The sequence below is a fragment of the Micropterus salmoides genome, unplaced genomic scaffold (genome assembly GCF_014851395.1).
Source record: "Micropterus salmoides isolate LMB-PRFRI ecotype aquatic unplaced genomic scaffold, ASM1485139v1 Ms_hic_scaffold_1, whole genome shotgun sequence".
Lineage (NCBI taxonomy): Eukaryota > Metazoa > Chordata > Actinopteri > Centrarchiformes > Centrarchidae > Micropterus > Micropterus salmoides.
Genome location: NW_024040040.1, coordinates 33,694,241 through 33,717,825, shown reverse-complemented (window position 1 = coordinate 33,717,825; position 23,585 = coordinate 33,694,241). Strand labels below are relative to the sequence as shown.

At 39.8% G+C, this 23,585-nt stretch overlaps 2 protein-coding genes across 5 annotated transcripts in view; both read left to right on the top strand.

Moving 5' to 3' along the window:
* The first annotated feature begins 297 nt into the window (after positions 1–297).
* fam168b (family with sequence similarity 168 member B) lies at positions 298–7,650 on the top strand. Of its 4 annotated transcripts, XM_038724663.1 has the most exons (7): positions 298–435; positions 4,121–4,221; positions 4,332–4,415; positions 5,076–5,218; positions 5,423–5,621; positions 5,894–6,018; positions 6,158–7,650. In XM_038724663.1, exons 2-6 carry the CDS (start codon positions 4,143–4,145, stop codon positions 6,004–6,006), a joined length of 618 nt encoding a protein of 205 aa, XP_038580591.1. In that variant the 5' UTR covers positions 298–435; positions 4,121–4,142; the 3' UTR covers positions 6,007–6,018; positions 6,158–7,650. The 4 variants fall into 4 exon arrangements, with proteins under 4 accessions (XP_038580591.1, XP_038580617.1, XP_038580601.1 ...); XM_038724689.1 differs by lacking the exon at positions 6,158–7,650 and having other exon boundaries at positions 4,121–4,212; positions 5,124–5,218; XM_038724673.1 differs by lacking the exon at positions 6,158–7,650 and having other exon boundaries at positions 4,121–4,212.
* A 1,167-nt stretch (positions 7,651–8,817) lies between these two features.
* prkdc (protein kinase, DNA-activated, catalytic subunit) overlaps positions 8,818–23,585 on the top strand; it is a 46,682-nt gene continuing 31,914 nt past the window's right edge. Inside the window, exons 1-31 of the mRNA XM_038724650.1 lie at positions 8,818–9,137; positions 10,505–10,581; positions 10,665–10,769; positions 10,968–11,042; positions 11,200–11,308; positions 11,408–11,520; positions 11,701–11,800; positions 11,933–11,988; positions 12,211–12,241; positions 12,325–12,482; positions 12,578–12,724; positions 12,938–13,102; positions 13,284–13,452; positions 13,595–13,644; positions 13,803–13,919; positions 14,273–14,422; positions 14,567–14,676; positions 14,987–15,146; positions 15,528–15,614; positions 15,742–15,861; positions 17,095–17,254; positions 17,380–17,489; positions 17,971–18,058; positions 18,576–18,739; positions 18,891–19,043; positions 19,804–19,911; positions 20,087–20,313; positions 20,625–20,719; positions 21,810–21,912; positions 22,225–22,358; positions 22,586–22,816. Of these exons, the coding sequence (XP_038580578.1) occupies positions 8,975–9,137; positions 10,505–10,581; positions 10,665–10,769; positions 10,968–11,042; positions 11,200–11,308; positions 11,408–11,520; positions 11,701–11,800; positions 11,933–11,988; positions 12,211–12,241; positions 12,325–12,482; positions 12,578–12,724; positions 12,938–13,102; positions 13,284–13,452; positions 13,595–13,644; positions 13,803–13,919; positions 14,273–14,422; positions 14,567–14,676; positions 14,987–15,146; positions 15,528–15,614; positions 15,742–15,861; positions 17,095–17,254; positions 17,380–17,489; positions 17,971–18,058; positions 18,576–18,739; positions 18,891–19,043; positions 19,804–19,911; positions 20,087–20,313; positions 20,625–20,719; positions 21,810–21,912; positions 22,225–22,358; positions 22,586–22,816 (3,835 nt within the window). The 5' untranslated portion in view covers positions 8,818–8,974. The remainder of the gene's footprint in view (positions 9,138–10,504; positions 10,582–10,664; positions 10,770–10,967; positions 11,043–11,199; positions 11,309–11,407; positions 11,521–11,700; positions 11,801–11,932; positions 11,989–12,210; positions 12,242–12,324; positions 12,483–12,577; positions 12,725–12,937; positions 13,103–13,283; positions 13,453–13,594; positions 13,645–13,802; positions 13,920–14,272; positions 14,423–14,566; positions 14,677–14,986; positions 15,147–15,527; positions 15,615–15,741; positions 15,862–17,094; positions 17,255–17,379; positions 17,490–17,970; positions 18,059–18,575; positions 18,740–18,890; positions 19,044–19,803; positions 19,912–20,086; positions 20,314–20,624; positions 20,720–21,809; positions 21,913–22,224; positions 22,359–22,585; positions 22,817–23,585) is intronic.

Below are 23,585 nucleotides of genomic sequence, written 5' to 3'. Positions count from 1 at the left end.
GAGTGGACATCGGACACTACAATGTCAAAGTGGAGCTAACGACTGTGCACGGCACAACGGAAGTATATTAAGTAAAAATGACATTATTTACTAATAAATTATTTTATGTAATCTGTCGTTTTAGTTTCGATTCATAGTCGTTTTAGAGGTCGTTTGTATTGAGAAAAGAAAAAAAAGGATGGGATAAAGACAAAAGATAGGCCTACTCATTACGAGAAGAAATTTGGTTACCTGATAAAACCAAATGTAATAGCCTATTTAACATTTTATTTTATTTTATTTTATTGTGCAGACCACGTGACACTTCACGGAAGTGACGCGGAGTGCTCAAAAGAGTTCAGCAAAGCATCTGGGAGCAAAACACCAGCTAGCTAAATTTTATTTAACACCAGAAGACCGAAGGAAGGGACAAACAGACGGTCAGAACAGTTAACAGTAAGTTCCTGTCGGTTATTTTCTAGGTAAGGAGATTTGTGTGTTATTTGTAGCGTTGGGACATGCGTCACTGCAGACCACAGCTGTCTGGCTGCCTGCCTCCTGTGCTGTGCGGCCTGTTGACAAGCTGCCCCCCATCTGGCTGCTGTCCGGGGACAGTCCAGTGGGTTTGCACGGTCAGACAGATAATTAGCCGGGCCGGTCTTGACATCGAAACGAACCTACAACGACAAACACGCTTGGCCAACTGCAGGTTGTGCAACTACGGAGGCTTAAATGAGTAAAGCTAGCTAATGATAACAAAGCCCCGCTGCGTTCACGTTCACCTTTCAAAAATTCTTCCACTTAAAAGGTTGCCATCTTTTTTTTTTTTTCAGGCAACACATATAACGTCACCTGTAAGGAAATATAGGAAAACCCTGTAATTATCCAGACCTACTGGAAACACGCTTACAGGCGAACCACCAAGCAGCATTTTTATAAAGAAAAAAATAATAATTGAATTGCTTTACACTCTTCTTCATTGCTCCTGTCGTCCACTGTGTGTGTTGGTGGAAGGAGAAAATGAGAAGCATCGGTACTAAAATCTTTAATGGAGTGGATTTATCTCTATGCTGGATGTCTTTTAAATTTTAAAATTAGATGATTGAGATTTTTTAAAGATGTCAGGCTGTGTTCTGCCCTGTGGTTTCCACAAAAAGTGGGAACATAAAATAGATTTGGGTTTGTAATTCTCTCTCCATAAGTGCTAATGCTAATATTCTACTCACTAGGAAATCATGGTCTCATCATTGTAGCCTTAATATAAAATGATGCATTGAAGGAGTGCGTTTCATTCACTGTCCAAATGCTCCTTGCCTGGGCACACTTGTGAAGTGATGTAATGGTGCGTGGACCACCGCTGGAGGGCAGAACAGAGTCACAGCTGGATACAGCTGTATACCCCAGTGTTTTTTGTCAACTAATGTGGGGCAGTCGAGGCTTCCTCTGGTATTGTAATTAAAAATTAAATATGATATATGAATGAATAAATGTATAAGAGTGTGTTTTTACAAAATGTTTGAAAAATGCATGCGTCATACGAGATAGATTGCAGCTGCTCTATACATTGAATAGAACAGAATGATACATTACAGTGGAAGTTAAGTTGAAGAACACAAATTCAGTAAGATGTTTATGGGGTGGAAGTGTTCAAGCGTAGTTAAGGCATGGAAGAAAGGAATTTAAACTCAGGTCCACATTAAAAACTCTAGCACTGCACCATGTTAAATTATGCAAAACATGAGACCAGCTCCCACAAAATGTTGGGACTCCAGTTATGTGTTGACGGCACTTACACACAAAGATAAAAAGAAACAAACAAGAATATCTGTTGTGGCTATGACCTTGCAAGGTCAAGTCATATAAGCCACTGGCAGTCCTCACTGTTGTTCTCACCAGATAATTTTATCATATCCGCTTTAACCATTCTACTGAAGTGTCAAGACTTGCTGTAAGTGCTGCTATGATGCATTATGTGCTTCTTTTGACCATAATAGATTTTTGTGGTGTTTTGGGTGATAAATGATGTAATACATATTAGTCCACTAGACGGCGCTACATTAATGAATCATTTTAGCTGAAAGAGCAATTAACTTACATGTGCGAAAAAGGCACACACATCAATTTGCACTGTTAAAAGCTAATTTTGGTATTTTTAAACCCAGGACCTATTTTTTTTAAAAACATATTTTGGGGTCAAAATGACAGAAAGTATAGGAATACATGCAGCAGATGGCTTCAGGGCTGCAACTGTATTCCTTTGGGGCAATTACACCCAGTGTTTCCCACATATGGACTTTACTTGTGCGGGCCACCCAGGTACATTTGGCAGGCCATTTTAGCATTTTGCATAGAAACACAGCTGGTGGATATTTTTGAAGTGGGGACCAGGTAAAGCAACAGTGAACACAACTGTGCAGATGTTATTTGGTACCGTGTTGGTTTCAACCGTTTCAATAGGCGACGTCATTAACAAGCCCCCTCCACATGCAACGCATCTGCTGCAGAAAACAGAATTGCAGGTGGAAAAATGCAAAAGACGAGTTCTTTGTCTTTTCAGCGACTTTATAAAACAAACTGCTGAAGGAGAAAGTCAGCTAAGCAGACACATACAGGGAGAGAGAGACAGAAAGAGGCGGGGCAAGCAGGTGTGTTCGCAGTAAGAGATGAGAGGCAACATCATAAACAATCCCTACACCAGCAGGTGACTCCTACCCATAGACTGTATATAAAAAGCTCCTACCCTTTTTTTTTTTTGACAAGAAACTGAAGTCTCGCTCTGAAATCTCGTGAGAGGCGAGTTGTTGCAGGAAAAGCGGGTGGAAACAAGGGAGAGGAGTTTGATGTGTACGTAAAAAAAACTGTTGGCAAGACTTTATGTTCTAACGTTACTCCATCACAACAAACTCCTCTCTCCCCCTCTGACTCACGTTTCCACTGCCACCTTCTAGCAACACCTCGCCTCTCATGAGATATCTGAGCGAGAATTGTCCTGGAGCGAGACTTCTGTTAGGCTACCTGTTAAAAACAAAGGGTGTCACCGGGGCCCTGTTTCAGAAAGCGGTTTTAATAAAAACTCTGGGTAAGTTGTGCCCAAGATGAGGGAAACTCTGGGTTTTCGGTTTCAGAGACCGAGATCAGATAAACTCTAGGTCAGTAACCCGGGCAACTTACGCTGTGAACCTAACCTGCTCTGGAGGAGGTTTACGTCAAGTAACGCTGAGATCCTCTCTGACTCCTCCCCTCCTGAGGCGCGCTGTGACATTTCCTCATTCAGACTGTCGATATCAAAGCACATATTGGAACACAGTTACGTATCTACAGTTAAATAGGCTGTTAGTTTTTTTTTTTTTTACCCCAACATGACCAATTTTATGATTAATCTGTAATCGAGGTATGGACAGAGAGTTATCTTTGGACATAGTAAATTTATCCTCAGCACAGAATAAAATCTACAAACTACACTGTCCTTTATAACACAGTGGCCCAGTGGACATTAAGGCAGCTTTCAGGTTGGCAACAGTTGCACAAAAACACTTACTGTGCGCTACAGTGCTGCAGTATGCTGTTTAAACTAATCTGTATAAAACCGATGAATGAAAAGTAACCTTTCATATTGTAGTCGCACTGATTGAACATTCCTATCGTAGTTATCAACTGGATATGATGCGAATATTTCTGAGTGATCATGATGGTGGTGCAGCTGAAACAAATAGGCCTAAATGTAGTTTAAAGTAGTTTTTCATTATCTGCTGATAGTCTGAATGTGTTTTGACAGCATTTCATAAAATACGAAATGAGCAAGATTTTATTAATGTAAAATAGACGTCTAAAACTTTAGTCAGTTTGAACCTATAGACTTCTGATGTGTGAAGTGTAATGGTATTGTTTAAAGCTATTAGCTATTATTATCTTCTCTCAGTCAGGATCCTCATATGGGCGAGTCATTTGGCACTATTATCCATCAGCAGCATCAGGGGGACGTCTCTGCTCTATTTCAGCCGCAGAATATACTGTATGATAGGATGCTTTTGGGCCAGGATGGTTGAAGGGACGGCTGTCCGTTAATGAATCCGTACTGAATTTACCCAGATCATCTTTGCATGTTTTGATATTCACATGGTCTAACCTTCTTTCTTTGCAGCATCTACGAGTAAGCCACCAAAATGAATCCAGTGTACAACCCTGCGTCAACAGGGGTCCCCTTTACCAATACTAAGGGTATGGGCTACCCAGGTAATTATGGTGTGTTGATGTGTAATGGTTTTGACACACATATTTTAATTACAACAAAATATTCTGAAGTCAAGAGTAAAAAGGATTTAATTTATGTTCTTTCTTTTTGGTCACGGTAGCTGGATTCCCTGTTGGCTATGCGACAGCTGCTCCAACATACACTCCCAATGTCTATGCAGGAGCAAACCCAGCCTTCCCCAGCGGTAAGAATGAAGTGCTGCCGGACCCCACTTTAGTCTGGGGTCATCAGAAAAATACACAGCAATAGATTTATTGTAAGATCATACATCCCAGATGCTTCACTTGCTGTTAGGTCTGCAACTAACGATTGTTTTCATTGTCGATCAATCTATTTATTATTTTCTCAATTAATCGATTAGTTAGTGTGTTAGTGTGTGTTGTGTTTTATCCAGTAAATAAATTTATTATCAAAATTGTTGCCAATTAATTTAAAGGCTGACAACTAATTGATGAATCATTGCAGCTCTAGTTGCTATTAATCTTCTTCAAAATGGGAATGTTCAACCTTTTTTTTCCCTTACAGAAATATTGTAGGAAGCATATCGTAGGAAAGTACATCAAAATGGCTCTCAAAAAGTAAAAAGAGTCTTTTTCTAAATGAGGCCACTGAAAAGTCTGTTTTGTCATTGACTCTAATTGGATTTCACCACTCTGTGCTGGAGCAAAGATTTCAACACCTTTTCAAGTTGTATGTAGGTCAAAGTGTCTTCAGGCCTTTCCTTATGAAGCCGCAGTTAGTAACAACCAATATGCAGTACTTCTTCATCCACAGCCACGGCCTGAAAGTGACTGCACACTTAGTAATCAGCAGCGCTAACTTAAAGTGTCTTCCTCCCACCCAGGCTATGCTCCAGGCACTCCTTTCAAAATGTCCTGCTCTCCCAACACAGGGACTGTCCCGCCATACTCCTCCTCACCCAACCCCTATGCTGCTGCTGTGTACCCAGTCAGGAGCACCTACCCCCAGCAGAACCCGTATGCGCAGGTCAGTGCATTTGTGGTGTTGAAGGATGACAGCGTTCAGCTCTTGGTTCTGGGATTGAAATATTATCTGAAATTGGCCTGAGGACAGCTCTTTATTGATATAGCTGTTTCATACCGGGTCGGATCTGTTAAGTGTCATTTCACCTGAACACAGTCGTGTTTAGTTTAACGTTTTGAGCCGTTTCTTTGTTCTTCTGTGGTGCAGGCCCTAATACCTTCACAACAACAAGGCACTTACTACACACAGCCACTGTACGCTGCACCGCCACATGTCATCCATCACACGACAGTGGTCCAGCCAAATGGGATGCCTGCGGCCATGTATGCCCCGCCCATCCATCCTCCCCGCCACAACGGCGTCACCATGGGGATGGTAGCCGGCACCACTATGGCCATGTCAGCTGGTAAGCATCGGTTTCTAATTGGTTGTCTTTCTTTAGATGGTAGAGATGTTCAAAAAAAAGGTAATACCTCAGTGTGTTGTGCTGTCCACAAGGGTTTAAAGATTTATTTTATTTTTTTATTTCTTAGAGGAGCCATTAGAATTAGTTTACTTTTACAATGCAACCGCAGTAAATCTGGGCCCCTGTTCTTTGTTGTGAAAGTGTGTATTATCACGTACATTGTGTCATACTCGTGCACTTGGTGTTCATTCTGCGGTCACTTTGCTTCTCAGGAACCTTGCTGACATCTCCATCACCAGCGTCTGTTGCCCCCCACCAAGTCACGATGCCCACGTATCGGCCCCCTGGCACACCCAGCTACAGCTATGTGCCCTCACAGTGGTGAAGAGTGGGAAGCGTGAGTATGATGATGTAGTATTTGCAGGCTGCATCTCAGTCTGATATGGGTTGTCAATAATGTTTTTTTTATTTCTACTTTCTAAAACCTTCACACACAGATATAAAGTTTCTATTTCTACACGTTGTTCTCTCTGCAGGTCAGAAGATGGTAGATATGCATTCACACTCTTCTCCAGTGTTTTTTGCTATTGGTGAAGGCCTGCCCTGTCAGTGTCTGCAACCAGTTACTCTTCTTCCAGCATAATGTGAATCTTAAACCCAACTACATAGAAAAAGGCCCATTTGAATAGGAGCGGCTGAAGAATACCCATGACCCCTCTCAACGGAATAAGAATTCCACGTCGCACCCCCGGCGCCAGCACCTCTACAACCTGCTGCATATCTCACATCAAACAGCAAAGCCTCCATGCAAACTTTTTTTTCATGGACTGTCGTGCAGGTTTTTATAGCTTAAACTTAAAGTGGTGGAAAAGGGAGTTTAAAATAGTTTTTTTTTTTTTTTGTTTCTTTTCTCTATGGGAAATACATATGATGTTGAATGCATGTGTATATATAGATATATGAAGTAATGCTAGCTCAATCTACCTGCTGTGACAGATGCAAAATCAACAAAAGGCACACATCCAAAGGAACTTTAAAAAAAAAAAAGAAAAAAAAAGAAGTAATAATCTGCTATGCTGAATCACCAGTGACCATGTCTTACATGTGAAAGAAGAAAAGACAAGAAACGTTTGTTCATGCAAAAACATAGCTGCACAAACATGTGCAGACCAAACTGTACTAATTTCACTGCTTTGTGTTTTGGTAAGTGATGCTAGGTTATTATTAATTCTCTCTTGATGCAGTGTTTGCATTTCGTCTTACCATTTTTGTATTTTAAGAAAAAGATGGAACTTTTGAGTTTGTGCCTCAGACTGATGGCCATTCCAGCTTTTTAATCATTCAAGTGTTTTTAGTTTTTGTTTTTTCCTGCCCCGTCAAACTTTTTAGGAATTACAACTTGCGAAACAGCTTTTGTTTCCTGCTGGAAACATTTTTAGGTGACATCAATGGTAAAGCTATTCACTCATTTTAGCCAGAAGTATTCTTGGTGGGGAACAAGTAAAGACTGTTTAGGAAATCATTTGCACCCATTTGAGAGTTAAGAGGGTGAATGAGTAGGAACAGTGTTGTGTGTGTGTGTGTGTGTGTGTGTGTGTGTATCAAAGAGGATAAACATAGAAACCATTTAAAATGGTGCCATATAGTGTGACATGCCTAGAAATTTCGACCTACATCTCACAATAATCAATTTGTTCTTAGGTAGGTCTGAAGCACTACATCACTAAGTCACTGCTAATTGTGGACATGTTAGGAAAACATGATATTGTTAAACTCTATTTGTGAATAGCACTACTGAAGCAAGGCACTAATTCAAAGCCGTTTGTAAAGATATCTGACCTTTTACATTGCTCGCTGTTTTACCTCAAGTTTCCAGGCTAGACCACCAATATCACTTTCAGACATGCTTTTCTATGTTGCCTCGGTCACCTTGGTTAAATAATCTGTTTTGTAAATGTTATTTTTGTGATTTTGGTTCTTGTTTTGTATTCTAAAGAAAGACCAAAAATAAAAACAAATATAAGAATAATCTTTGTTTCCAATATTATGTCATTTTGCAGTTCTTCTTGGCAGCACTGTTTGTGTGTTTACTCTGGAGTGATAGTTTTTTCGTTTAACCACAAAACGAACAAACAGGAAACCCACCTTTTTTTTTTTTCGTTCGCGTATTACTGCCAGAAACGGAAAAACCAAGCACTCGACTCTCTCTACCTGTCATGAGTGTAAAAATGAGTGTTCAGTGCCCTCCGGCGGTCAAAAGAGGAACTGCAACACTTTAAAATTCGTCAAGTCAGCATCAATGAAGATGGCACAATATTACTTCTGGTAAATACTTTCAAAATACAGTTACCAAACTAAAGCAGTCAGAAAAGAACTAACAAGTTATCATAAAATGATGACGTTAATTGTTCTCTAGTCAGTGGTCACAATTAGAGACTACAACTATATATATTTTCCGTGGGAATAATATAGATATTAATACTTCTAGACTGATTATACTATTATTAATATAAGTAGACATCAGCTGTGGCGTTAACAGTCCTGTGCATAGCACTACAATCAGAATCGGGTTTATTGCCAGGTACATTTTCACATACGAGGAATTTGCCTTGGTATGAATTGGTGCTTACAGTACACATAACATAAATAGTAATATAAAAAGTAAGGAGATCAGAATTTTTTTTTACAAGAATACAAAAAATAGAAAAAGATACAAAAATACTATAATACAATGCTGATAAGTATGTGCAAAAGTTGGCAACATGAGCATAAAGCACAGTTCAGCGTTGTTGTAAAGTGTGGGGTCAGGAGAGTGTATGAGTGTGTGCGAGTTTGAGGAGAGGGGCATGAGAGTCACTGACCGTGGGGACCCGGGCCTTGTTGAGGAAGCCCTCTGCCATCGAAAAGAAACTGTGGCGAGAGGTTTGGTCTTGATGGACCGCAGCCTCCTGCCAGAGGGAAGAGTCTGAAACAGTTTGTGTCCAGGGTGGGAGGAGTCAGCTGCAATCTTTCCTGCACGCCTCAGAGTCCTGGAGGCGTACAGGTCCTGAAGAGAAGGAAGATTGCAGCCAATCACCAAACACTGTCACAGTGCGATAGCGGCGGTTAAGGGCCACTAGATAGTAGTTTATGAAATCGGATGTCCATCCTCTGGGCTTTTATTTTGAAGCCTATGCGGCCGTGTGTCCCATCGTGATTGTTCCGGCCGTGCGTCATGGTTTGGGGTTGATGAGCCGACTAGCCTGACAGTGTGTTTGTTTAGCTAATTTAGTTGTGAGGACGACGTAGTTTCTCTCTGATTGTGAGAAAGTAATGTGGTGATGCTAATGTTAGCTTAGGTCAGCGCTGCAGCCATGTCTTCTCACTGCACCACTGCTGGAGGCATTCAAGGGCTTCTTCTGAAACTTCACGAATCACTTTCTGACGAAGACACCCGAGCTGCAGCTTTGAAATGTCACGATATTGTCGGTGACTTGGTACAGGAGTGCATGCTAGCACCAACCGAGAATGAACTTGGTAAGAAAAGAAAGTCCATAAAAATACTCTTCAAATGCACACATTGAATCCGCGCCAAACTCCATTGACGATCTGGCTAATATGATGTTAATAATGCTTCAGATGTTGACGGGCGTTAAACACCTGGTATGATAAAGTGCTGTGTGGATTTTTAGAAGGTACTTATCAATTCGTCATGCAGAAATTATTTATAATGATAATATAAGTAAGGTTTATTTAGTCTGCCTTCTCCACACCAGGGTCTTCCGCCAAAACTCAACGTGGTGGGCGGCAACGCTCAGCCAGAACACAATGCAAAAACCACGTGATTCTTTGACAATAAGCAAAACTTGCAAGATCTTACTACTGAAACTTCAGTGGTAGTCTGCTCTATTCAAGTAGTACAACAACCCAACACTAAAGATGAAGACACTTTTATGTGGATTTGCAACAGAAGGTTCAGATGTCTGTATGATCATGGCACCTTTTTTCTCAGGTGGACACTTTAATTAATATCATAATGCAACGCGTATGGTCATATTATCACAATACAAGCACGACTTATGGCCTGGTCATCTCTCTTTCTGGGCTCCACTCTCAGCATCCTGGCATCTCCCCTCAGTTCAAACTGAATCACTTCATCTGATGTATGTGCTCAAAATCCAACCCTTTCAAATCCCTCTTCTGCCCTCCAACTAACTTTTATCCGAGGCTGGACAATAAAACAATAAAAATAATTATGGCAATATTTTGTTTCCAATAACAATATAACAAATGTTCAATAAATGTTTAATTTTATTCACTTGAATCAAACAATTAGGAAATGTTTTATTAAGATGTTTATTTTGTTAAGGAAAAAGGACTAAAAAAAAACATATTTGTTAACAGAGATTTTATCATATTTATTTTGAATGTTCTACCTCTACCCTGTGAAGTAGATTTGTTTGGCATCAAGGGTTGACCATAAAGAAGAGTTTAAACCTCAATTAACCATTGACCATCACTCAGGAGCAAAAATCAACCTTTAAACTTTGAGCGATTTGATACTTATCGTGATAATTATCGATATTGAAAGATATGAAACTTTTTATCGTGATAACAATTTTGGTCATGTCGCCCTACCAAAATCTAGATAATAGTTTTAAGTCCATATAACTCTGATCAGTCACGTTTCTGTTAAGTAGTAGTACATTAGTAACAGTGTTTAGTCCTGTGAGGCAGAAGCAAAGGGGCAGTAATACAGGCTTTATATTTTTGCAGATGTAGTTAAAAGTTAATAGTATTCTCATTTTGCAGCTTTTTATTGTTGGTGTTGTGGCGCATGTGTGTGAAAAGCGTACAAAAAACAAATATTAACATTTCTTTCTGATTCCATCTTCAACTTGAAGCTTTACAGACATCCTTATTGTTCTCAAAAGACTATGGACTGCTCAGCTTCCTCAGAAAGTCCCTGCCGTCCGACGAGGTAGATATCAAGGAACATCCAGAGACAACAATAGTCTAGTGAAAGTGAACTTTTTTATATTAAAAGAAACATCTCTTTTCCAGCTCCGGGACACCCGAGTTGAGATCTTGTGTTTTTTGGAGAAGTTCTTGGACAAGGTCTCTCCAAGAGTCAAAGGTTGGGAGAAGACTTACGCCATTGACATAAGAGTAAGTTCCCCGTTTAGAACCAGATGACATGTTTGTTTGCTTTCCTGAGGAAAGACCTGTCACTAATTTCTTTACAGTGCCACATGTAAAGTTTTCATTCTGCAACTAGTGTATAAAACATACTTTTGGATGTAGCTATACATGTAATTCCACAAATTACTCATGTTGTTTACTCTTTCTATTTCTTTTTTTATGCAGGACACATGCATGGCTGTGTATACAAAGGAAAAAGTGGCCAAATGTAGGACTCCAGTGCTGGAGCTGCTTATTAAGGTTAGTTTCTCCAGGCTTCAGGTGTATTTTCTTTAACATTAGCCTTATTTGCTAGGTGAGAAACATCTTGTGAGAGTGTTTTGATATACTTGTGAACAAGGACTTGTATTTGTCTGTATGCTGGTTAGCTCTTGTTCTTGTTAAATACTCTCCACAGGTTCTTCAAACAACAAAGGCTTCCAGTGTGGCTGCAGAGCTTCGCATCTGTGAAATATTCAACAGATATTACAGCGAGCTCTGTCAGAAGAGCAAACTACCAGATTCTGGTGAGTCTTCCTTGAATGCCTGAAACCAAGGTTTGGTTGAACACCGTAAAGACAATGACTTAACGGAGGCAGTGAAAAAAAATCTTACTTTTGTTATAGTTCTCGGCAAAATCTACGAGTTGCTGGGTGTTCTTGCTGAGGTTCATCCCAGCGAGATGGTCAACAACTCTGAGAAACTGTACAAAGCCTATCTAGGAGAGCTAAAAGAACAGGTATGTTTACAGAATATGTGGGAGTGACTGAAAAAAAATAAGAGAAGATCACCATCATATGGGCTGTGGGCAAAATCACATTTAAATAGATATGGTTTCTTGAACACATAATAACAAATGCAGCCAGTTAAATGTATGTGTGTGTGTATTCAGTTCTAGTTTTTAATGATTTTGCTTCAGATGACCTCTTCAACAAAGGAACCAAAGCTTTTTGTTGTAGCTGGATGCTTGAGAGGAATCACTGCTCTAATGGTCAACTTCACTAAAACCATGGATGAAGGTGTGTGTTTGTTTATGTGTATCCGCATTATTTACTTCCTCTGTTTATTTCGCAATCGAGACAAAAACAAAATCTAATTTCTGTCTCTATGGCTGCGTGATTCGTGGATTGGTGTGTGTCTCTGACTTGCAGACCCAGCGACGTCTAAAGACATTTTTCTGTATGCCCTAAAGGCAGTCAGTCCCCAGGTAAACATCATTATCTCAGCTATCTAGCTGTATGTGGTATTAGCTTATTGTAGATGAGAAGTTGTTAAGTACTCTTTTTTATTTTTTTATGTAGCATATGTAATCATATTGACCCTTATGTTTGTGCTTACTGTGTGACGGCAGCCTGAACTGTTTTGTTATTGCATTTACATTAAATGTGATATTAACATGAATTCTGTAATTTTCCCAATTTTCTTGTAGATGGAAATGACTCGCTACGCTGTCACATTCGGTAAGGCCTCCCCGTTTCGACGGCAAAAATGAAGATAGAACTCCTCGAAAACTTACATCTCTTTGGCTCTGTTTCTCAAACAGCCGGGCTTCGATTATTTGCCAGACACGCATCCCAGTTCAGCAGCTGCCTTATGGACCACTACAGAGATCTGTTTGAGGTTATGTCTAAGCTCTGTGGACACATCAACGCTGAGATGAAGAAGACTAGTTACTATGCACTCGAAGCCTTCCTCAAACAGGTAAACACTTCAAGGCACAGAAAACATGTAGGTAGCCAGACTGACAGTTTAGCACCATGACAGCAAATAAAACCGCTTCAAATGATCTCTTTAAGGTGGCCATGCTGGTTGCCGAGAATATTGAGGAGCACAAAACCAAGTTGAAGTTCTTCATGCAGAAGTTCTGCGGCATCATTAAGACCATGGACTCGACACATAAAGAGCTGTCCATTGCCATACGAGGATATGGATTCTTTGCAGCCGTATGTTTATTGCCTTGTTTGTGAAAAGCTAGAACTTATTTAACAAGACGTTTATGCACATGCACTCATCCTAAATGGATGTTTCCATCAGTTGCTTGTTACTAATAGTATTTTCATTGCTTCACACTGGATTTCCTGTCTAATCCATTGCATAATCTTAAATTTAATCCTTCAGCTTCAGTGTTTTTGTTTGATTGTTTGTTTTTTCTGTAGCCATGCAAGAAAGTTTGCCCACAAGACGTGGACCTGATGTACACTGAGCTGATTCAGCGCTGTAAGCAGATGTACCTGACTGAGTCTGATGGCGAGGACGACAGCTTCTACCAGCTGCCCAGCTTCCTGGACTCCATAGCTAGTGTCCTGATTCACCTGGACAAGGTAACAAACTCAGCCTGTCATCTGCTTTGTCCAGCTGTTGAATAACATCAGTGCCCATAATCAAACAGGCTTCATATATTTTCACTCTACTCGGCATGTGCCTGTAGACACCGTGATATTCTACAGTAGCAAGGAAGACTCCACTCTCATTTGGACTTGTGCTTTGTGTCCATGGGCTCAGATTCCAGAGGTGTATACGCCACTACTGGAGCGTCTCCTGGTGGTGCAGATTGACCGCTTCCCTCAGTACAGCGAGAGAATGCAGACTGCTTGTTGCAGGTCCATCCTTAAGGTGCTGGTGGCCATGGCCTCTAAAGGACCTGTTCTGTGGAGTTTTATTAGCTCTGTGGGTACGTCGATCATACATTGTACCCAGAGTTTTGAAATTAATCACTGCCCTTTATCAGATACTCTTTATAGCAACAAGTTTACTTTTAAAATGTTGCCATTGTTCCACATCTGCTAAAACCTTCACTTTTGCTTGTCTTTCAGTGCACCAGGGATTGATTCGTGTTTGTTCAAAACCCATCATGCTTTCTGAGGTCAGATACATGTTTTACAGATGTTGAACTAAATTCACAGGCTTATATATTTGCTCAGCTGAATTTTTTATTTGCAGTCAAATTTAATTCCCTTGAATCAAAAGGTGTCTTTTACTGTGCTGACAGAAGAAATATGTCTTTTGTCCTCCGTTTCTCAGGACAAAGACAGTGGGCCCTCAGAGTCTTCACAAGTTCGTACTGGGAAGTGGAAAGTTCCATCGAGTCAGAACTACCTTGCTCTGTATAAAGGCCTTCTAGACTGTGACCAGCTGAAGGTACAGCTGTGTTCTTCTGTAAAACTACTTTGAATGCTCGAGGCTACACACTGTACATAATTTGACTTGTACAAAAGTACTTTCAGGCTTGCATGTACAGTTCTGAATTATAGTATACTGTATATTTAAGAATTATATTTACTAGCCATCATTCCTCCACTTCCCTCCTTCATTAGGAGATGCTGTATAAATAATAATAATAAATTGAATTGAAATTGTATTTGCTGTTAAACAAATAAAAATCAACACTTTGTGTGTAGAAAATGTTCCTCATGTGCTGCAAGACCTTTCAATAGGTAAGACTGTGCAGTACATTTTATTGTATGTCCTTGTTGCCTTTGTGTCCTCTGCAGGATTCAGGATTTTTGGATGGAGCTTTTGAAAGCCAGAACGCTGCTCTCGGATCTTTGAGCCGTCTTCTTTATGATGAGTTGGTAAAATCCATTCTCCGAATTGTGGAAAAACTGGACTTGTCTGTGCAGAAAGTGACCGCAGGAGAGGAGGTGAGGTACCTTAGACACCTTCACTTATTGCTAGTATTATTTTCTTTGCTGATAATTGGCAGTATCAATTTAAACATAATTCAGTTGGTCTTCAGAAGCCTTTCTGTGTATCTAATTCATGGCACTTTCCTCTTTGTCTGTCAGGCTGTAGATGATGCAGCCCACATCCTGCCCTCCTCAGACCCCACAGCTCATCTCTTGCCCAATAAGATCAAAGATTTCACTGCCTTTATCAACCTGGTTGAATTCTGCAGGTAATGGCGTTAACACACAAACACTGGCAGGTGTCCAAATATGAACAGAAGGATGCCTCACATCTGTAACACTGTTTGTCCTTCTATCGAGGAGCTGGCATAGTGAGTCAGATCTCATGTCTGGCATGTCAACACTTGATTTTTTCACCTTAATTTTCACTCTGACATCAATATCACAACCTACAGGACACTATCAGGACTGAGTGAAACCATCAGACACCCTAATAGTCTGTGTTATAGCACATTTACAGTTCCTTTTAAGCAGCAAGGATGTCAGTCTCAGGAGAACTCTGTTTTCATTATTTTTCAGTGAGTTGTTGCTGAATAAACATCTGGAGTTTTTCCAGTCCTGGGTGTACCCCTTAAGCCATGAGCTTATCCTCCACTCCATAAGAAATCCACTTGTCAGCGGCTTCTACAAGCTGCTGTCTGTCACCATGAAAATTGCCAAGAGAATCAAGTACTACCAGGTAATATTTGCACTAGTCTGTCATCCCATTAGTTGCTTTTGTTGCCATCACACTGGACTCTGTGTCAGGGCAATTTGAAAAATAATCTGGGCATTTAAGACCTCTACCAATGGACCGTGTTACTGGAGTATCAGATTGTGTTTTCCAAGTGGTCTTACAAATGATATGCATTAGATTGTGTTTTCTGCTCCTTTTTTTGCAGCATATTTAGAAAATGTGTGAATGGAAAGGAATACTATATTTCAAGCTCTGACATGTGAGGTATTGGATAATTACAGAGTTTAACAAACATAGAACAGAAGTAGTAATGCCATGCAGTGCACACCTCACACGGAATACATCATACAAATAATAAGTCTAATAAAATCTGTTTTTGAACAGGGAGTTTGCCTGAGAAGCTCTACATCCCCCCAGAGTGACACAATGAAAAGTGCTTGTTTTGCCCTTTTCTCCAAATTTGGAAAGGAGGTAGCTTCCCTTTTCAATTTTTCCTGATAATGTTATAAACTTGCTTCTTGGTGCAATAAATTAAAACGGAGCATTATTGACAAATTTAATATGTAGGAGATGTGAGTGACGTGTGGTTTCCCACTAGGTGTGTGTGAGAATGAAGCAGTACAAAGATGAGCTGCTGGCATCCTGCTTGACATTTGTCCTCTCGCTGCATCACAACATCGTAGCTCTGGACATCAAGGCCTACTGTCCTGCTCTTGAGGTGGGATCCTTATATTTGTTTTATTGCGAACTTGTGAGCTTGTTCAAGATGGAATAATACAGCTTAAAACAAAAACCTAAAATGCAGATGTACAGTAGGCAGTTTAGTGCAGTAATTCCCAACCAAGGGTAGTCGTACCCCAGCGGCTACTTTTGCAGTTGCCACGGGGTACAAGGGGGGAAAAAAAGATTTTAGAGTGCCTCATGTAATTTCATAAAATAGAAATTAAAATTTTAATTAATAGTGTGTCTACAGACCATGCTGCAACGTAAGAGTTTGTGAAAAATAGCAAATGAGCAGAGTAGCAAAGAGAAACCTTAGCTAAAAGTAGTGGATGAATAATTAATATATGTAGCTAAATGTAATGGACAAACAGTTGAAATATGTAGAAAGTATGTAAAAAGATAGCTATAAGTACTGAACAAACATGAAATTGTTAGCATATAGTAATAATAAATGGGTGAAATGTCCAGCATCTGCCTCTCCTAGTTGTAGTACTACAAATGAAAACTGACCTAAACATTGCCATTTCAACTAGATGTGAAAATATATTGTAAAACTCACTATTCACTTTTATATCAATAATAGCTGAATAATATTCAGTTTCAAATCAATTCAAATGAACACATTTGGAACGTGATGGATGGTGCTGAAGAAAGAGTCCCTGAGTTAATCTGAAAGAGCTGTGCGGGTACATCAGAGAAAAAAAATAATATAATAATAATAATCTTTATTTGTAGAGCACTTTTCAAAAACAAGTTACAAAGTGCTTTACAAAAAGTGTACAGACAATAATACCCAAAAGACAATAATACAGAAAGAATACAAGATAAAAGTAAGAAAACATTGAAAAGACTAAAATACACGTTTAAGATAAATATAAAATAAGTAAGATAGAATAAAAGGGATAAAATAAAGTCAAATAAGATCGGGAAAGGCTCTCCTATAAAAGTGTGTTTTAAGATGGGACTTAAAAGACTTCTCTGACTCAGCCGACCTGATTTCCTCGGGCAGGCTGTTCCAGTTAAACAAGTGAAAAGGCTGTTGCAATAATCCAGGCGTGATGAGATGAAGGCGTGTAAAATGGTCTCGTGTCCTTTAAAAGTTAACATAGATCGAATTTTTGCTATATTTCTAAGTTGATAAAAACATGATTGAACAAGCTTTGTGGTGAAAAGAAAACTGTTGGCTACCAGACTCCTACAGTAAGTTGTGTGTAAATTGGGTTTATAGGCAGCTCTGAAGTTGGGTCTGAGCCATGTTCCTCTGGCCAACGTAGCCCTAGATGCTCTTGAGGACTGGTCCTCCCACATTTCTTCGGAGACTATGCAGCACTGCTACACAAACATCCTTCCCCTTCTGGATGGATACCTGAAAACTCCCTCCACCAACAGTAAGCACATCATAATCAATGGTCAAGCACATCTATGTATCAGTTGATGAACAGTTTGTTTCGGTTTAGGAAATGAAGATATGTTAAATGAGCAAAAAGCCTAATTCTGATGTTGTTCACTTTAGACAAAGACGACAGCAACTGGGAGGTGATGTCTTCTTTGTCTTCAAGAAGTGACAAGGGATACAGCCGAGTGATGACAAGGCTCCTGAAAAAATCTAACCAGCTTGCCGTGGTACTGGATGAGAAAGTGGAAAATAATCTTTCATCGTTTTGGGGGCGATTTGGTTTCTGGTCACAGTGGCGTTGCAATTTTCCTTATTGAAGTAATGTGTCCAGAGTTCCCTCTCTTTGAGTCAGAGTAAAATTCAAATAAGAAGTTCTGTTTTTATTATGTATCTATTATCCATCACAATTTGGCTGCAGTTAGTGTATAGCAAGGTTAATATCTGTTTACTTCAGTTCACAGATACAGAAGGAGGCGAACATGCTCTCTCTCTGTGTGTGTGGAATTTACTGACCCCAAAAATGACTGAAGGGTTCCTGTTGGAGTCATTTAATTTCTATTTAACACCTTTTATACACCTGAATTACTTCAGGACAAGTACTAATGAACTATTTATTATTGTACAACACAGCAATTAATGCGAGTGCAGTTTCATATTGCTGAGAAGACTTCCTGTATTTGAACTTACAGTTTACTTCTATGAATGCAGGAAGATGCTCCTCTTGTCCTGGTGAGGCTCAGGGTGGTGAAGTTGCTCGGTCACCTGGGAGGAAAGCTGAACAGGAACCTTATAACTGGTAAGGAGTTACATAACCAACCTGCCATTTCATTCTGTGTCACACTCACGTTTTAAGTCAATACTCCAGAGTGATGGTTTGAGAACACTTGACACAGGACTGTGAACAGAGATATTTGCTGTTCCTGCTGATTATTAGGGCTGCAACTAACTTTTCATTGTTGATAATTTCCTCAACTAATTGAGGAATTGTTTGGTCTATAAAATGTCTGGAAATGGTGAAAAAGTGTTTCCCATAGCTTAAGATGACGTCCTCAAATGTCTTTGTTTTGTCCACAACCTAAATAAATTCAGTTTACTGTCAGAGAGGAGTAAAGAAACCAGAACATATTCACATTTAACAAGCTGGAATATAAATAATTATTAGTACATAATTCTTTTTTAAAAAATGACTCAAACTGATTAATCAATTATCCAGATAGGACGAGATTAATTTAATAGTGGACAACTAATCGATGATTCGATTAATTATCGCAGCTCTATTGATCATAGCCCTCTTTCCATTGTTTCACATTTAGCGGTTTCATCAGAGGAAATGATGAAGAAATTTGTCGCCTGGGATTCTGAGAAAAGGCTCAGCTTTGCCGTGCCATTTGCCGATATGAAGCCAGTCATCTACCTCGACCCGTTTCTGCCTCGCATCAGTGAACTGGCTCTGTCCACAAGTGACAGACAAACTAAAGTACGTCATCTAACATCAGAGAGTTCACAAAATAAATCTGATGCAGACCTCTGGTAGAGATTGACACAGCTTAGATATGATGACAGTGGTATCACCCAATAGAAATAAATGATTGTATGAATCCAGTTTCTCGTGTGTGTGTGTGACGCAGGTAGCAGCTTGTGAGCTGCTCCACAGCTTGGTGGTCTACATGGTTGGGAAGAGTGCGCAGATGGTTGAAGGGGAGAATAGTTTGCCGCCTATGTACAAGCTGCACAAAAGGCTGTTTCCTGTGCTTCTGCGTCTGGCCTGTGATGTGGATCAGGTATGTGGACTCCTTCAAGATCATTACCCCAGACATGATTCCTACTGGTCAAGAAAAGTCCTTAAATATTATGGCATGTGGCAGCATTGTAAGCCAGACAGGGAGAGACTCGGATATTAATAAACTCTCTTTAGAAATCAGAGATTATTTGGACGTTTTATGGATAGTTTAAGGGAGTTTAAACCTGCGCTGCAGAACTTTTGTCTCCACTTATGGCAGTGAGTAACCACACAAACGCTGCCGACGCATGCTTATGATGTATGCCATCTTGTTTACATAATTCATTTAATTGCTGGTGGCAATGAATTAACTGTAAGGGAGGGTTATTCCATACCCCTTTACAAAATTATGACTAACAAACCAGCAATAAAGAATATTTGTAGCCCATGGACATGCTGCGTTTGTTTTAGGAAACACAACACACAATTGTGGTAGAGCGTTTTTAGTGCTGACTTTAGAGTTGTAGTACGGGCTGAATATGATTGTATTAGACTTAAACAATTTCAAGTATCAGAAACTGAGCTAAATGTTTAGTGCATTTGTTGACTAGGCTGCTACAGTTACGAATGATTGAAAGTTGCATCCTTCATGTCTCAGGTACAGTGCACCGGCCTCCAGTTGGTCAATTCTGTTCTGATGTATTTCCTTAGTATAGTGTTATCCGCTTGAGTGAGTCAGCGTTGCACACAAGCAAGTGAGGGAACACGTAGAGCATGGTTCTTACAGAGTCCGGGATGTGATTTTTGAATTTCTTTACCAGGTGACCAGACAGCTCTTCGAACCCCTCGTTATGCAACTGATTCATTGGTTCACAAACAACAAGAAGTTTGAGAGCCAAGATACAGTAGCTGTTCTAGAGGCCATTATGGTATGTGTTTATATTCTACGAAGGGCTTTATAAGGTAAATGTTCAAACATGTCTTGAGACTATGCATCAATAAATGTAAATCAACCTATGTTACTCAAGCTATCAGGCTTTTTGTAGTATTAATTTCATTTTCTGGCTCCTCTGGTTGCCTAATTTGTTTATTTTTTCTATTCAGGATGGTGTGGTTGACCCAATAGATAGCACTCTCAGAGACTTCTGTGGCCGCTGCATTGAAGAGTTTGTCAAATGGTCAATCAAACAAACCACCCCTAAGCAGCAAGAGAAAAGCCCTACTAACATGAAGTCCTTGTTTAAGCGGATCTACAGCTTGGCTCTCCACCCCAATGGATTCAAAAGGCTCGGTGCGGCCTTAGCATTCAATAGTATCTACAGACAATTCAGGTAAAACATTTTTCTCTCTGTGTTGACACTTTTATTTCAACTCTGTAGAGCCTCAAGATTTCTGAGGCATTTACAGAATATCAAGCTGTATGATGTTTGTGATATTTAAGGTTTGACTAATTTGGTAAGTGACAGTCACTGCTGATTACATTAGATTTCAATAGATAAATTATCCTCCCCAAAACTTTTGTTATAATTATGTTTCTCCTACTAAATTGCATTTCTGTCAGAATGACAAAATTTAATTTTGAGAAATGGTTCTGTACGTTTTACCGTATTTGCTCAATGCTGTTGTCTGTTTGTCTCTGCAGGGAGGAGAAATCCTTGGTGGAGCAGTTTGTCTTTGAAGTTCTCGTCATATTTGTTGAAAGTCTGGCCCTTGCACACTCTGATGAGAGATCTATGGGTAATTGTTAATTGCTACCACTTAAGCTTTATAGACAGGACACTCATATTTTCATTTGTCATTATCAATATCTTCATCGTCATTAGGGTTGGGCTGATAGACCGGTGGTTCTCAAAGTGAGGCCAGGGGACCCCCCAGGGGTCCTTCAGGGGGCTTCAGGGGGTCCCCAGCAAAAAGGGGAACAATTTATTTTCACTATAATTCCATTCATAAGTAACACAATGACAGCATGTATGACCATTTTGGTCATGGTTTCATACATTTTCTGTAACAAAACATCTAAAAGCAAAAATCCTATCAGATGAGTGACCCTCGGACAAAATCTTATCAAATGGAGGTCTGTTGTCTTATATGTGTCAGTTTAGTGGTCCTTGATGTGAAAAAGTTTGAGAACCACTGATAGACGATGCTATCGTCCATTGCCGATGGCTGACAAAGATCACAAGGTTGAGCTATCATCGTGATCATACCCCCTCCCCCCGCAAAAGAAAAATCTTAATTTCTTAACTTTTCACATTAGAGCGTCCTGTGAAAGCAGGTTTAATCCCCACAGACATTTATTTTTTAATTATACACCTGCCTTGCCTTCTATTCTCCCCACACTCACACACACCTCTGGTCTCTCACTGCAAACATGCTGACTTGCCCCACCTCTCCCTAGCCGCTCCCATGACTTTGCATCAGCAGTATGTTTTATAAAGTTGCCCAAAAGACACAGAATTTGTCTTTTTTCCAGAGTTTTCCACCTGTGAACCCTTTTCATGGCAGCAGGTGCGCCACATGCTGGTTTGTTAATGAAGTCAAACAGCCAAACCCAACATCTGCACTCTGCGTGTTCACTGTTGATTTACCTGGTCCCTGCTTATATCCTCCCTGTCCGTGACTTGTAACATAATACAAAGTCTTTGTGTGAAATACATGACTTTATAAGACGGCCGCTGTTTTCATTATGTATGCCATTTATTATTATTTTTTTTGGGGGGGGGTGGTTAAACATGGTTCCATTGCGCTTCAAATGAAAATTATAATTGAAAGCTCATTTAATCTTCAAAAAGGTATGAACCTGTTCTTTCCACTCTTCCATCCTCAGGTACATTGCAGCAGTGTTGCAGCGCCATTGATCATCTGAAAAGAATCATCAAACAAAAGGCCCCCACTCTCCATGAGCACAACGCCAAGAGACGCATCCCAAGGTTGGTACTCTGCAACATGGATATCAGTTGGATATTTGCAAGCTATGACGCTTCTCATACCATAGCCTAGATATAGTTGCTTTAAAGTAAAATTCAGCTGTCAGGTAAACTGTGTTTATTCAACATTACATTTAATGGATGCATACTGTATAAGTATGTGGGCACAACCCCCTTTTTGTACAAGAAGCCTAGCAATTATATTACTATAATTGCTGTAATGTTTATGCAATAATAAGATGTTATTATTTATTTGTATAAATAAATGGAACTTTTTCCATTTATCTAGATTTGCTTTTTTTCCTCTTCTTCCAGGGGCTTTCCACCTGATGGAAAGTTGTGCCTCTCTGATGTGGTGTTATGGCTTCTGGAACAATGTGGTCGACCTCAGACCGAGTGCCGCCACAAATGCATGGAGCTATTCTATGATTTTATACCTCTCCTCCCAGGTGAGCAATCCTACCAAGGATTAGCCTCGATCAGATGAGCAACTCAAAAAAACAGATCAGTTGATAAAAATAACTCAAAACAAATCAACACAGTAGTAATTAAATAATTTTGAAACCAATAATGCATACTGTGTTGTGAAAGCTATTTGAGTGACTGCTGCTGTTCTGACTGAATATTCTTTTTTTATACTTGTGAATAATTATTTAATGTGTGTGACTGAACTTAGGGAAGCCATCTCCACCTCAGTGGTTGGAGGGCATGCTGAAGGATCATGGCATAGGTTTCTTGATCTCACGATTTGAGGGTGGAGGTCTCCTCTCCCAGCCCACTCTCAGGGACCTGACGGGTCCTTTCAGTGTCAGAGCTACCCTGCAGTGGATGGATGTACTGCTGGCTGCCCTGGACTGCTACAACACCTTTATCAGCTTGCACATAATCAAGCCTCATCACATGCTTAGTAAGTCTTATTTGTTGTCAGGTATACTACTTTAATACTACCCATACCATTTCTTCTCATGGTATTGTGGGATAAAATGACTGGCTCATACAACCTGAGCAAACATTTTTTCAGAGAAAAGCCACATGATGATGATGACGTGACATGCAAGGTTATTATATAGTGATTTCGTTTTGACTTTTTGTTTTCAATTTCAGTTTTTTAAAGTGGGTTGGCTAGTTTAGTTTTTATTTTTGGAAAATGCTTAGTTATAGTTAGTTTTTATTAGCTTTAGTCTTTGTGGCTGCAGTATGCCAAGCTCAGATGTGTATACATTAGGGCTGAACGATTTTGAAAAATAATCTAATTGTGATTATTTTTACCAATATTGCGATTTAATATGCGATTAATTTAAGCTCTTTACCTTCTGTATTATTCAAAATGGACAAACAGTAAATTAGTGTATACTATGACCAACACAATATTAGATAGATTAAACATACACTGTTTTTTCAGTATTCAGTCGCGGGAAATGTAAAGGGCTGCAGCGGCTCACTTCAAAGAAGCTCCGTCACAGAGCCATAGCACAAGCATGACTTTGACAGGCGGAAGGAAAAGAAATTCCTATCAACCGAGTATAATTAGACCATCCTGGTGACAGTAAGATATTTATAATAAAACACACACTCACTCCAGATGACTTTAGATATCGATCCTTTATATGAGTATCGACCTAGAGCAGGAAACGTTGGTATCAGAAATATCGATACTTTAGGATAGATCCGCACAT